This window comes from Electrophorus electricus, chromosome 8, assembly GCF_041902795.1.
Source record: "Electrophorus electricus isolate QZ-2024a chromosome 8, ASM4190279v1, whole genome shotgun sequence".
NCBI classification, from domain to species: Eukaryota; Metazoa; Chordata; class Actinopteri; order Gymnotiformes; family Gymnotidae; genus Electrophorus; species Electrophorus electricus.
The window spans coordinates 27,464,403-27,476,120 of NC_137504.1; the positions used below are offsets into that span (position 1 = coordinate 27,464,403).

The 11,718-nt window shown below is 41.3% G+C and overlaps 1 protein-coding gene across 2 annotated transcripts; it reads right to left on the bottom strand.

Moving 5' to 3' along the window:
- Positions 1-5,873: 5,873 nt before the first annotated feature.
- tmem119b (transmembrane protein 119b) lies at positions 5,874-10,643 on the bottom strand. 2 transcript variants are annotated; one of them, XM_035527680.2, is made up of 3 exons: positions 10,423-10,643; positions 9,826-9,958; positions 5,874-9,153 (listed from the first exon to the last, which is right to left on the bottom strand). In XM_035527680.2, exon 3 carries the CDS (start codon positions 9,132-9,134, stop codon positions 8,235-8,237), a length of 900 nt encoding a protein of 299 aa, XP_035383573.1. In that variant the 5' UTR covers positions 9,135-9,153; positions 9,826-9,958; positions 10,423-10,643; the 3' UTR covers positions 5,874-8,234. The 2 variants fall into 2 exon arrangements, with proteins under 2 accessions (XP_035383573.1, XP_026875882.1); XM_027020081.3 differs by lacking the exon at positions 9,826-9,958 and having other exon boundaries at positions 10,423-10,641.
- Positions 10,644-11,718: the final 1,075 nt, after the last annotated feature.

Genomic DNA, 11,718 nt, shown 5'->3' on the forward strand with positions numbered 1-11,718 from the left:
TTTTTAACAGATGAAGAAACAAGGGCAGGCCAGGGTTCGAGCACTAATAATGGGACTCATGGTGACAACGATGTTGGCAGAAGATCTGAAGATGTCATTAAAGGCATGCTAGAGCAGGCGAGACGTGAGATGGAAGTCCAAAGGAGCAAAGAGGATCAGCATAGAAGACCAGCTGGTGAACTCTTCATGACGTCTGAACCTTGGGTGGAGCAGAAAGATGAAGGAAGCAGTAGATCAGTCTGTACACCACCACACCTTGGCACACTCAGCACTGGCTCTCCCATTAACTTTGTCCAGAATATCATCAGGAGAGTCAGGAGTGAGCTCAGTGCTGAGGGCTCCTGTTCCATAAGCTCTGGGCTTACTTCTGCCAGCTCCTCCTCTTTAGAAGGTCAATCATATTCCCATTTCCGTTCTCAGAGACCAATCAGACCCACACTTTAAGCAGAAAACCACATAGCACAGGAGGTAAGATACAAGTGATTTCTGTGTCTGCAGAAAAGGATCATCTTGATCTGGCTTCAGAAAGCTATAAAGAGAACTGGCAACCTGCTCCAGTCCAGGATGGCCAGAGCTGTGGTGAATGCCTGTCCCTGGATCTTCCGGATCTCTCCAGCAGCACGGACATTCAGCAGCTTGTGCCTCAGTCCCTTGATCTGGACACTTTAAGTATCAGCAGAAGAGTGAAGGACATGCTTTCAGAAAACAACCTGGGTGAGTGTCTGAATCCCGGCTCTCTTTACAGCTTTTAAATAATTCATTGTACATTGACTATATATCTTTAACATTCTAATGAAGGATAAAATGGTCAGGAGACACTCAAATTTCAGTTTCTGGAAGCAACTGTACCTGTATTATGGCATTATGAAGCATTATCTCTGATATTTGAGTAGTGCTAATGAGGAACCTTCAAATCAGTGGGTACAATCATATAAGGCTAAAATGTAATATTTTGTATTTCATTTGAAGCCTGTGATTGAATTTGGCAGGACAGCGTCTGTTTGGAGAGAAGGTTCTGGGCTTGAGGCAGGGCTCTGTGTCAGACCTGCTGGCTCGGCCCAAACCCTGGAGCGAACTCAGTCCAAAGGGAAGAGAACCTTTCATCCGCATGTCCCTTTGGCTCCAAGACCCTCAAAATGTCCATTGTCTGAAAGCAATGAAGAGGACTAGTGACAGAGGTGGGCACATAGTAGAATATTACAATAACTATGGTTTAGTTATATTTTCTTAAATCTAGCATTACAGGCTGCATAAACTCTCAGATTCGAGTATGAAAGAGCCTGCTCTGCTTATCTCATGCTGCATGCGTTAATCTTAGATGCTTCTACTCTCCTGAACTCTATAATAGGGTTCATGTTGTCGGATGATCTTGGACTGTGTATCATGGCTACAAGGCCTCGTGTGGTGCTCACCTCTCGAGAGAAGGAAATCCTGAACAGAGCCTACCAGCTAGAGCCATACCCTTCACACCACACCACCCACAGACTGGCACTGCAGCTAGGTCTCCAAACCAGCACAGTCACCAACTGGTTTTACAATCACAGGTGAGTGGCAGGTCCATTTGAGCTATAAATAAATGTGGAAGTTTTAGATGTTTCAGTGTGTCTGGACATGTCTGGAAAAACTTGGATAGCTGAAATGTATCAACTGTTCAAAAGAATTAAAAAGAATTGTTCAAAGTAACCCTGTTGTGTTCCACTTCCTTTATATCAGGTCCAGGATAAGGCGAACTGTCCAAGAGGGAAGATCTGAAGTGGTGATTCAAAATAATTCCAGTAATCCAGGCTCTTTTTTTTACAGCAGCTCGCCCTGCATGGACACAAGTCCCATGTCCATTAAGCAAGAGCCCAGTGATGCTGGAATATCTGAGGTGAGGTTGGAGGAGCAGGATATTTATCAAGAACCTAAGTATGTTTCCACCGGAGTACAGTATTGTAGGAATTTGAAACTAGAAGTGGAAGGAGACAGTTGAACCTCAGTTAGAAGGCAAAAGTTTGGTAATGGAAGAGTAGGTTCTCAACGTAACAGAAGGATTTCAGAATGATCTCAGCTGAGCAGAAATCCAAGGAGCCACCTTGGCCAGTGCAATCAGATTGGAAGACTTGTTCTGGGTCCTGGACATACAGCATGTCTGATGTTACTATATTTAACATGCCTGACTTGAAAATCTTCATTAGAAATTACATGTTCTCTTTTTAATGTTTCTGTTGAAAGACGCGGAAATGCAGCTATTGTTCCTGTTTTGTTTACTATGGACATATTGGGTGAAATTAATGTAAAAATTTTCTTTGTAAAGTAGGAAATGCATACAAGCTAAAGACATCTAAAAATAGTGATGATTTTTCACCTAACTAAGATAAACCTTTACAGTATGCTATCTAATGAAAGTATGAATGATTACTGGACTCATAGAAGGGAAAGGGGCATTTCTGAACAAATAAAATAGCAGCTCTTATCAACCCATTACAGTGTCCCTTACATTTATATAATAACACAACATTGATTATTTCACAGTACACCATTCAAGTAATTTCCCATATTTTTTATATTACTGGTCCAACTTCTCCTACAACCTGAAGGACAATTCTTTAAGGGTGACCACTTTGCTCAGCTCTAGGAGCCAGTCCTGAATAGATCGACCACGTCTCGTTATAATTTGTCAAGCGAGCATAATCCCCATCTGAACCCAGCAGGAGACATCTTAATTAATGTGTCCTAGTGAACAAGGATCTTCCAGGACATACAAATTAGGAAAAAAAATTAAAAAAACTGCACATCAATAATCTTCAAGATATAATCATGCAGGTCGATTGTTAGGGCAGAACCATAGCATGGGGAGCAGGGTGCCCTCCTCTACTTTGCATTGCCAGCAGGAGGAAGAGGCCCTCAACCCCAACCTCACAACCACTGAAGAGTCCAGCAGGACCTGTTATCTTACACTGAATGAGCTGTCCATGATATCTTGTGACATCTGCTAAATAGTGATAATGATCTTGTCCAAATCTTTCACATCAAATGAGCATCTTGGCCCTTTTCCCAAGTGGCCTTTAAAGCTGATTTACTCTTAGCACTTATTTCATTTGAAGCAACAGGAAGCCTCATGTCCAGATTATTTTTTTATTGATATAAGTCCATCTATGCTTTGGGGTGGAGTGTATACAGAGCCATAGACACTTGCTAACAGGCCCCTTAGATATTCAGAAATTCAACCATCAATTTCTATAGATATAGAAATTCAACCATAAATACGTCTGGTCTGGGTGCTTTACCAAATGGTGTTTTCTCAGTCACTTCCTCGATTTCCACCTCTGTGATAGGAGCATCGAGATATTCATGCTGGTTCTCAATTAAAGTGGGGAGGTTATGCCCATTAAAAAAAGGTTCTGTTTCCCCTTGTGACAAAGGCTGAGGGAAACAACCATACCTTGGTCTCAAAACCTAGGTCCAAAAGACAATAAACACGTCTTGTCCACCAGAGCAAAGAGCCACCTTACTGGCACAGAAACCAGAGCACCTATGTCACCTTCCTGACTGACAGTCTCCATCACACCACGCTCTCCTTCAGATAATTACGGTCTCCATCACACTGGCTTCACCTTCGGAAATTGACAGAGACCATTGGAGACCTGAAGAAGTAGGTAGGGCGATGGTAGGGCCACTCAAGGTAAAATGTAAAATGTGTGCTCTGGCTGCTGTGCTAGAGAACTGGCTCTTTGGTCTGGTGGTCAGGGCATACTTGGGTATGGTTGCAGCCATCAGCTTTTGTCACACCCCTACAATCAAGCTAGGAGAGGATGTGTATAAACCATGCTGACATATGCATCTGAGGAAGGGATGCGAAATATGATGTGATCTCTTTCTGAGCTCTCTGGTGCCCTAATGAAATGTAGCTTTTGCCTGTTTTTCATTCTAATGTGCTGGTGGGTTCAACTGTAGTTTCTTATCACTTTGTCTCCCTTCAGTATCACTGATTATTGTCCATTAATGCCAAGAGTTCCCCAAATACAGATGGTGTTGATTTGCAAAAGTTCACAGTTTACATTTGTTTTAGAATTGTGAATTATGGTGGCAATATACTTGGCCATGTTGTTGGACGTCTCAGAAGGAAAGTTAGGAGTTTCTTCAGATCTGGTCTAGCAACCACAAATGCTTGCCAGTCACACAGAGCTGGTTGGCCATTTTAGGATAAAGAAAACAGATAATTAATGTAGTGAAGTTGGGAGCACTATGATTAAGCCAGCATTCTGCTTGCTGCTTCCTTTTATTTCAACTAATATTTGTAAAAAATATTTAGTGTTCTTTTAAATAATTACAAGTATAAATTGATATTGGTTTGAAATGAAAGTACATTCCACTGAAAATTTAAGTAAACATAGGAGTAAACATCTGTTGCATGTTTCATTACTCCATTGCCCCATGGGGTTTCATTACCCCATGCAACAAATGCCAAATACCAAAACACAAAAGTGTTTTCTTTTAGATTCCACAATAATTGCCAAAAGATTTTGGTGGCTCAAATTGTTAAAAAAACATGCTTTACTCCCACAAAACTACTATGTGCAAAAGGTTGGTCGCTATACCTACTAGAAGTCCACTCACCAAGGGACAGGCAATGATGCCAACATATGCATTCTTTCTGATGGGTCCTAAAAGAAAGCACATAATTCCTGTTACCATGGGGTGAGGAGGAGTTAATGTATTCTGCTTTTATCAGCAATAAAAAAAAATTCAGTCCTAGATATGAGGACTTACAGTGTGCATCATAAAACTGTACAGAAATGCTTGATGTTCTGTTGATCTTACATCATTTACTGGAATCATGTATAACATGAAGAGATATGAAACTGCTGTCTCCATAAAACCTTACTCTTATCAAGCAAAGAGACTTAACAATGACTCACTACTAATTTTCTTGTTGGGACAATCTGGAAGTAAGGGAGATTTTGACCAGTCATGCAAAATGTGTCCCTGTGCCATCTTTTGATATATCATGTTGACTTGCTTTGTGTTTTGTTGAACTCATATGTAATGCCCATGTGCATTATGTGTGTTCATCTTCTTTTGGCTTTTGAAGCTTGTTGGCTATTATGAAAACTACAGGAACATCGGCTCTTTTGGATTTGAAGGCAAGGAATGTGGGTTCAGGATGGCCAGGTGCTCCTGTGAGATGTCATGAAACTTCAAGTGAGTTTCCATTTTGTGTCATTTTTGAATTTCCCTAAACTGCTTTCCACTAGTAATGCATAACAGGAGGATAAACATTTTTCAGGCAAACAAATAATTATGCCAGAGAAGTGTAGGACATCATTTTCTGTTTGCTGTGTTTCAGATACTCTTTTAACTGTACATTTTCTGTTTGCTGTGTAATGTATACTCTTTTAACTGTCTGTTTACTACATACTGTTCATTTACACTTTTGCTGTCCATTTATTGTTTACTATATAGTGCATATGCTTATAACTGTCCATGTACTGTTTACTGCATACGGTATGTCCTTTTACTTTTGGTTTTGCTCACACCCTGGGTTGTGAAATGTGATCATGTCTCTGAAGATCATGGTAATTACTTGGGGATGAAGCTGCTACACTGATATTGCTGACAGAGCCTGCCTGTTCTGACCGCACTGCTCAAGTAAGGACACATTCTGGCTGGATCTCAGTGTTTTGGATATTTGTGTACTTGTCTTTAGGACTTCTTAAATACAGTGTTTGTATTAAGTCATTTTCTGTTTTGACCCATTATGTAAGAATCATCGTCGTGATTTATGTGCAGTTTCTGGGCTTCTCTCCATCTAGGGTGATCTGTAGCATAGACAAACAAATTCAGGCTGTTACAAACCCTCTATTATAAATGAAAAAATGTGTCAGATAAAATGTGATGACATCATTTAATGCAGTTATAGGATAATACAATATTTGTCATAATATATAAAAATGTACATATAAAATGTTTTCATTCATGGAATAAATGTCCACTGTATTGTTAAGCAGGTCTCTGCTGCTCTTTGCAGTGAAGGCTAAGGCTGTTAGGTAAGGCTGTTAGGTAAGGCTGTTAGGTAAGGCTGTGGCTGTTAGGTAAGGCTGTTAGGTAAGGCTGTTAGGTAATGCTGTTAGGTAAGGCTGTGGCTGTTAGGTAGGGCAGCTGTGGCTGACTGCTGTCTGAAGCAAGAGAAGGGTGATCATTAATGGAAGCCAGCCATAGGCGGCGCCTTCAGGCCCCAGTCACTCTCTTCCCTTTGTAGTGTGGCCTTCCACAGCCCTTCTACTGTAATATTTTTTTTAACACAAGTAGGAAAGCACTGACCACATTACTGTTTCAGTTTATCCATACAGGCATTGTTGAGTTATACTAATGTCTCTCAGACATCAGACATTGTCATATTAGCACACTGTAGCTCATCTTGTACATTATGGTAGTAACAACACAATCATTATGGGTTTCCCAGTATGCACACATACTGCTATACTGATCAATGCAAAATTCACTCAAGATTATAGTGTCTTCTGAATGCTTTAAATGTAATAATACATAATTTGTATTTAGTGATGTAAAAACTAATTTTGGGTCATAATATACATAGAGGTGTTGAAATAAATGTGTATATTTATTTACAGCTCAGGGGTGAGGTTTTTTTTTTCTTGAATATTTCCAAAAACATTTAATCATTTTGGAATTAGTTTTCAAAGAGAGTGTGCATGTGCTTAAATTGGAGAACAAATGAAGTTGAGGCAGGAAGACACTTTCCTAATATGTTTCTTTCAGGCACTTTAAAGTATGGGATAACATTACTGCTAGCAGTTGTAGTAAATCAAATCTAACATAGTTACAAAAGTAATCAAATCTGGTTTAATGTTTTTTATATGTAACTGCTTATATGATCTGTTAGTTGATGCATTTTTGAAACATCTTTCTTTAGTCGCTCTGTAATCATAGTCTGATGGCTCATCTAAACGCCAATTTGATCAGAAATAAAAAATCTAATCTGATCTCATGCAAGCAATATATGCTGCAGGTGCTGCACATGTTTATGGTTTCTGCTTGCTATTTAATCATTTAGTTTGAACTGTCCTTATAATAGTATTTGCCAATAGATGACACAACTCAGTACCCAATCATGCTGGTGATTGCAGTGAAAGGAATCAAGCTTGAGCATATTAGAAAGGCAGGTTATCGGTCTGAAAGGCAGGTTATCTTATCAGGTTACCTTTCAGAGAAAGCAGCTGATCTAATGTGCATTAACCATCTTTTAAACTTATATAGATTAAAAATAATTATTTTTAAATCTTACAAATAAAACTGCAGTGAACCTTTTTTAGAGGATTGCAGTTTTCAAGGTTACTTATTTTATGTTAACTCTGTGGGCAAAGCATAGATTAAAACATTATAATTAACACATGTTTTAAAATGAGGAAGCTATGAGAACTTTAGAGCTGAATTTAGGGGGACTACACAGTGTGAAAAGGTGCGACTTCAGCACGGCTCCGGACTGACCTGGGCAGTATCTCTCACTCCTCAGTGGAAACATTTTGAGTTGGGGTATTTATACAACAGTCTGTCTCAAGGGAAGGCTCTACATCTAGAACACATACATCTCCTTAACTGGGTAGCAAGAGGACGTGTTTGTTGCTCTCACTATCATTTATAAGGCCTGGAGAAGCTGTTGGAAGCAAACCCGCAGCTTATCCTGCAGATGTGGAGTACAGTGCGACTTCAAATGATGTGGCTGTTGTTGATATGTAAATATTGTACCATTTTTTGCCCCACAAATTTCCCAACATTCTGCTATATCACTTATTACTTTAGATTTGTGCAAATACCTTCAGTCTACAGTTCATAATCTTACAGAATTTAAATAATGATGAAATGATTAAATTATAAGTACTTTATAAGGGTTCTACTCTCTCAGGTGCTTCTACTGGTCATAGATACTTATCCAAATTAACTTCAGGTAGAGAGCAAATAAAAAACTGTGCTGTAGTGGTTGTTGTAATGAGTTGCACATTTAACATAGAATAGCTCTACTGGTATGCAGTATTATGTTTAAAGTCAATGGTGATTCGAAAATCCATATAGCCTACAAAAGACCACATCACATCACACACTTTGCATGTTACATGCCATCTGAGACATGTACTTGTAATTGTGTCCAAATATTTCTTTCATGGCTTGAAAAACTGTCTGGAAACAAAGTCTGGAAAAAACTGTCTGCAAACAGACTGGAAAAACCGTCCTGACTAAAACACTGTTTTCTCTTCGCTGATGAACGGTGTGGCTGAAGCAGGGACTTCCTGTTTGTCTGTGTCCCTCTGGGCCCTCAGCTCGTCTGAGCCAGATGGATATTCGCTCTCTGGAGAGAGGTCAGAGCTGGAAGGGTCACGATTTTCCATGTGGCAAACAGACGTAGCGTCCTGGAATGTTCCGGAGCCTGTCTCTTCCTTGGCCTTGTCACAGATGTGCTGCGCTTGTTTCTTTTCCTCTGGCTCATGAAAGTTTCCCCCACTCTCCTCCTTGGCTACACACCTCTTTTCCTCTTCGCCAGGCGGGATGTTGGCTGGCTTCCCATCCTTCTCCTCCCTCCATGGGGCTTTAGTTGGGGTGCGGAGGTTCCGGGTGGCCAGGATGATGTCCTCCTGGAGCTGATTGGCCGAGCAGACAGGTTCCTCCACCAGGCCTCCGGACACTTTCTCAGGCACCTCACTGAAGAGTCGCATGCCTCCCATCTTGTCCATTTCATTGACGTACATGCTGGCAGGGAAGGAGCAGGGGTAGTAGGAACTTGTCTTCCTCCTTTGGCTCAGCACCACAGCTGAGCAGATGAGGAAGATGATGATAACAAGCAGGCAGGTGATGACCAGGATAAGAAAAAGGTTCTCCTGCAAGAAGTCCACCACCTCAGTCAGGAGGTACCGCTTGATCTGAGGGTCCTCCTCCTCCACAGTGACAGCTGTGGGCTCTGGAGGTTCTGGGCTGGGGGAGAGGACACTGGGACTGGGCTGCAAGTTGGACTTGTTGGGTTCCCAGTAGCCACTACCCTCCAAGGATGGGCTGGAGATAACCTGGGTGGCATGGCTGGTTCCTGTCCAGCACAGGAGAACAGACCAGGTGATGATGTGGAAAAACACTGAGAGTGCCATCCTCCAATCCTCCAGATACCTGTGCTCAAATTACCCCCCCCCCCCAAAAAAAAACAAACAAACAAAAAAAAACCAGAGAACAATATCAAAAACATTTAATTGATAACATACCAAAGTATATCAAATACCGTTTAAAAATGCAGACACTCTAATGATCAATTTTACCTACAAACTTCATACATTTAAGACAAGAGCGGGCTGTGAATTAATTTTTACATTTTAATAGTATTTGTGATTACATGTTCTGAGATAAATGGCAATAAAGACATCTGTGCTAGTTACCATAAAAACACAGTAAACATATATATTGTACATTTAGTGGTTACAGTTTTTACTGTGATATGATCGGTGTTTGAAACCTTCTGTTGCTACCTTACTAAAGAAGAGATTCTACTTGCAAGCTTTCTGATGAGAATTCCATGCCTGTCAAATGATCTCTTTTGGTACCTCACCTGCAAACTACACTGACCCTTCAACTTTTCTGTCCCTTCATGACTCTCACCTCAAGTACTTCTCTCAAAACAAACACACTTATACCTGTGTATGGACCAAAAAAAAAAAAAAAAAATCAAGCTCAGTTTTTAACCCATGTCCCATAAAACTGTCACTTATGTTAAACCCACACTTCATTGGGCATAACATTTTTCCATGTCAAACTGATGCTATTTAGAGGTGAGAAGTCTTAAGTTGCCTGAGTGGAAGAGGGCAGGAGTGTGAACGAAGCTGAACCCTCCCTCAGCACCACTTCTTTCTGCTCCAACAGGCCACTGCAATTACTACTGAGTGAAAGGTTCACACTGGAAACAGAATCCAGGTAATGCCCCCTTTCATCCCAACACACACACACACACACACACACACACACAGAGAGAGAGAGAGAGAGAGAGGGGGGGGGGGTAGAGGGCTAGCATTGAGAAGAGAACAAATCTTCAGCAGTCTGCAGTGATCAGTCTTTTCCCCTCAGTGTCCTCCAGCCAGTATCAAAGGTTTTCCAAATTTAGACAAAAGTGCTTCACAGCATGCAGACTTCCTTTAATGCAAATCACCAAGCTCAAAGCACAGCTGGATTAACTTTCCAAAGTAAACTGTGATCTAGTGAGGAATGCATTTTTTGACCAAGCAAGAAATGTTTCTTCTTCGTTTTCTATTGGCCTAAGTCAGTCTGTGTAATATGCATTTCCAACATTAAAACAGCTTTTGCAGCATGAGCCATTCCTTTGAATTCACTCCACTCATGACTTGAAACAAAACGGAAGAGAGAAGAAATAAATAAACTTGCTCCACATACCTTATGAATTGTAGTCACATATGAGAGCTGCCTGGAGTTGCAGATGAGGCCAAATGCCCTAAACAGAAGCCTGAAGGAACTCTGAGCTTTGCAGGATTGGAGTGTCTGCTATCTTCCCACCGTATGCCGTAGGTTCTTTTGTGAGATGAAGAATGGCTGGACCGGTGTGGGAAAGAAAAGAAGGGAAAAGAAACCTTCAGCTGCTCCCCCCATCTCTCTCTCACTCTCTCTCACTCACACACAAACACTCCTCCCCTCTGTCTGAGTGTGCCTGGGACAGTTCCAGACAGATTGTTCTCATTAGGGTTTTTAAAGTGCGTGCGTGTGTATGTATGTATGCATGCGTGTGAGCGAGACTGAGTGTGAAGGTTTCTTTTTTCATATCTTCTCTCCACACTAGAGAAATCGCAGTCGCACGAAACGCATCATGGTTTTGTAATAGCGGCCGCAGTGTTTGTAGACTTTTTGACTTTTTACGAGCCTCACGGTATGAAAACGTTCACAGCTGCTTTATCTGTGCCGTGCGCGCTTGGACAGAATCTAATCGTGTTAAGGTTTAATAATCACAAGCGTTCGCTAAGAAATCGTGTTTAGATTTTTTTTTCACTAATTTATATCTGATGCCGAAGACTTTGAAATGGCCGTATATGGGGAGATAGATGGTCTGCAGATGGCCGCAGGGAAGTAGCGGTTGGAGCACGCAGGAAGTACTTTTTAATTCCTTATGCGCATGTGGCGCAAACGTGCAACATGTCTCACCACAAATCCACCGGGGAGGGAATTCTGGGGAGGTAACCTGCCGATCCAGAAGTTAGCGCAGCTGCCTCGTATCCCGCCGCAATACAGTAAGCTATTCAAAATCAAAGGTAAATAAACGTTACGTGGTCTAGAATGAACCTTAAGAGGCGCAGATTGTCCTTTAAAGACCTCCACGTCTACTTTTAAGCTTTGGCAATATAAATGCATAGAACAGGCCCCTCTTGGGGATCGATTGCGCCATTAGGCTTCTATAGCCTATACAGGAAACAGCAAAATCCTGTCCTGTGTCGCCATAAGCTAATATAGTGATTAACGAAACGTAGTAACATAATCATAAAACCAACTGCATGTGAAATGCTTCAAACGGAGCGAGGCCAAGGAGACATAAATCTTCCATGCAGGATACACGAAAGAAAGCCGGCATGCCTACAGGAAGAGCAGACAGTAATGTCATCTGCAGCACACAGAGGAGTCAAGGGACAACGCAAGGTCACTCGGACCTCTTATTACACGGCGATCAATTATTTGATCTAAAAA

Coding starts and splice junctions, on each gene's coding strand:
- tmem119b (XM_035527680.2), bottom strand. CDS start 9,134: ATGGCACTCTCAGTGTTTTTCCACATCATCACCTGGTCTGTTCTCCTG.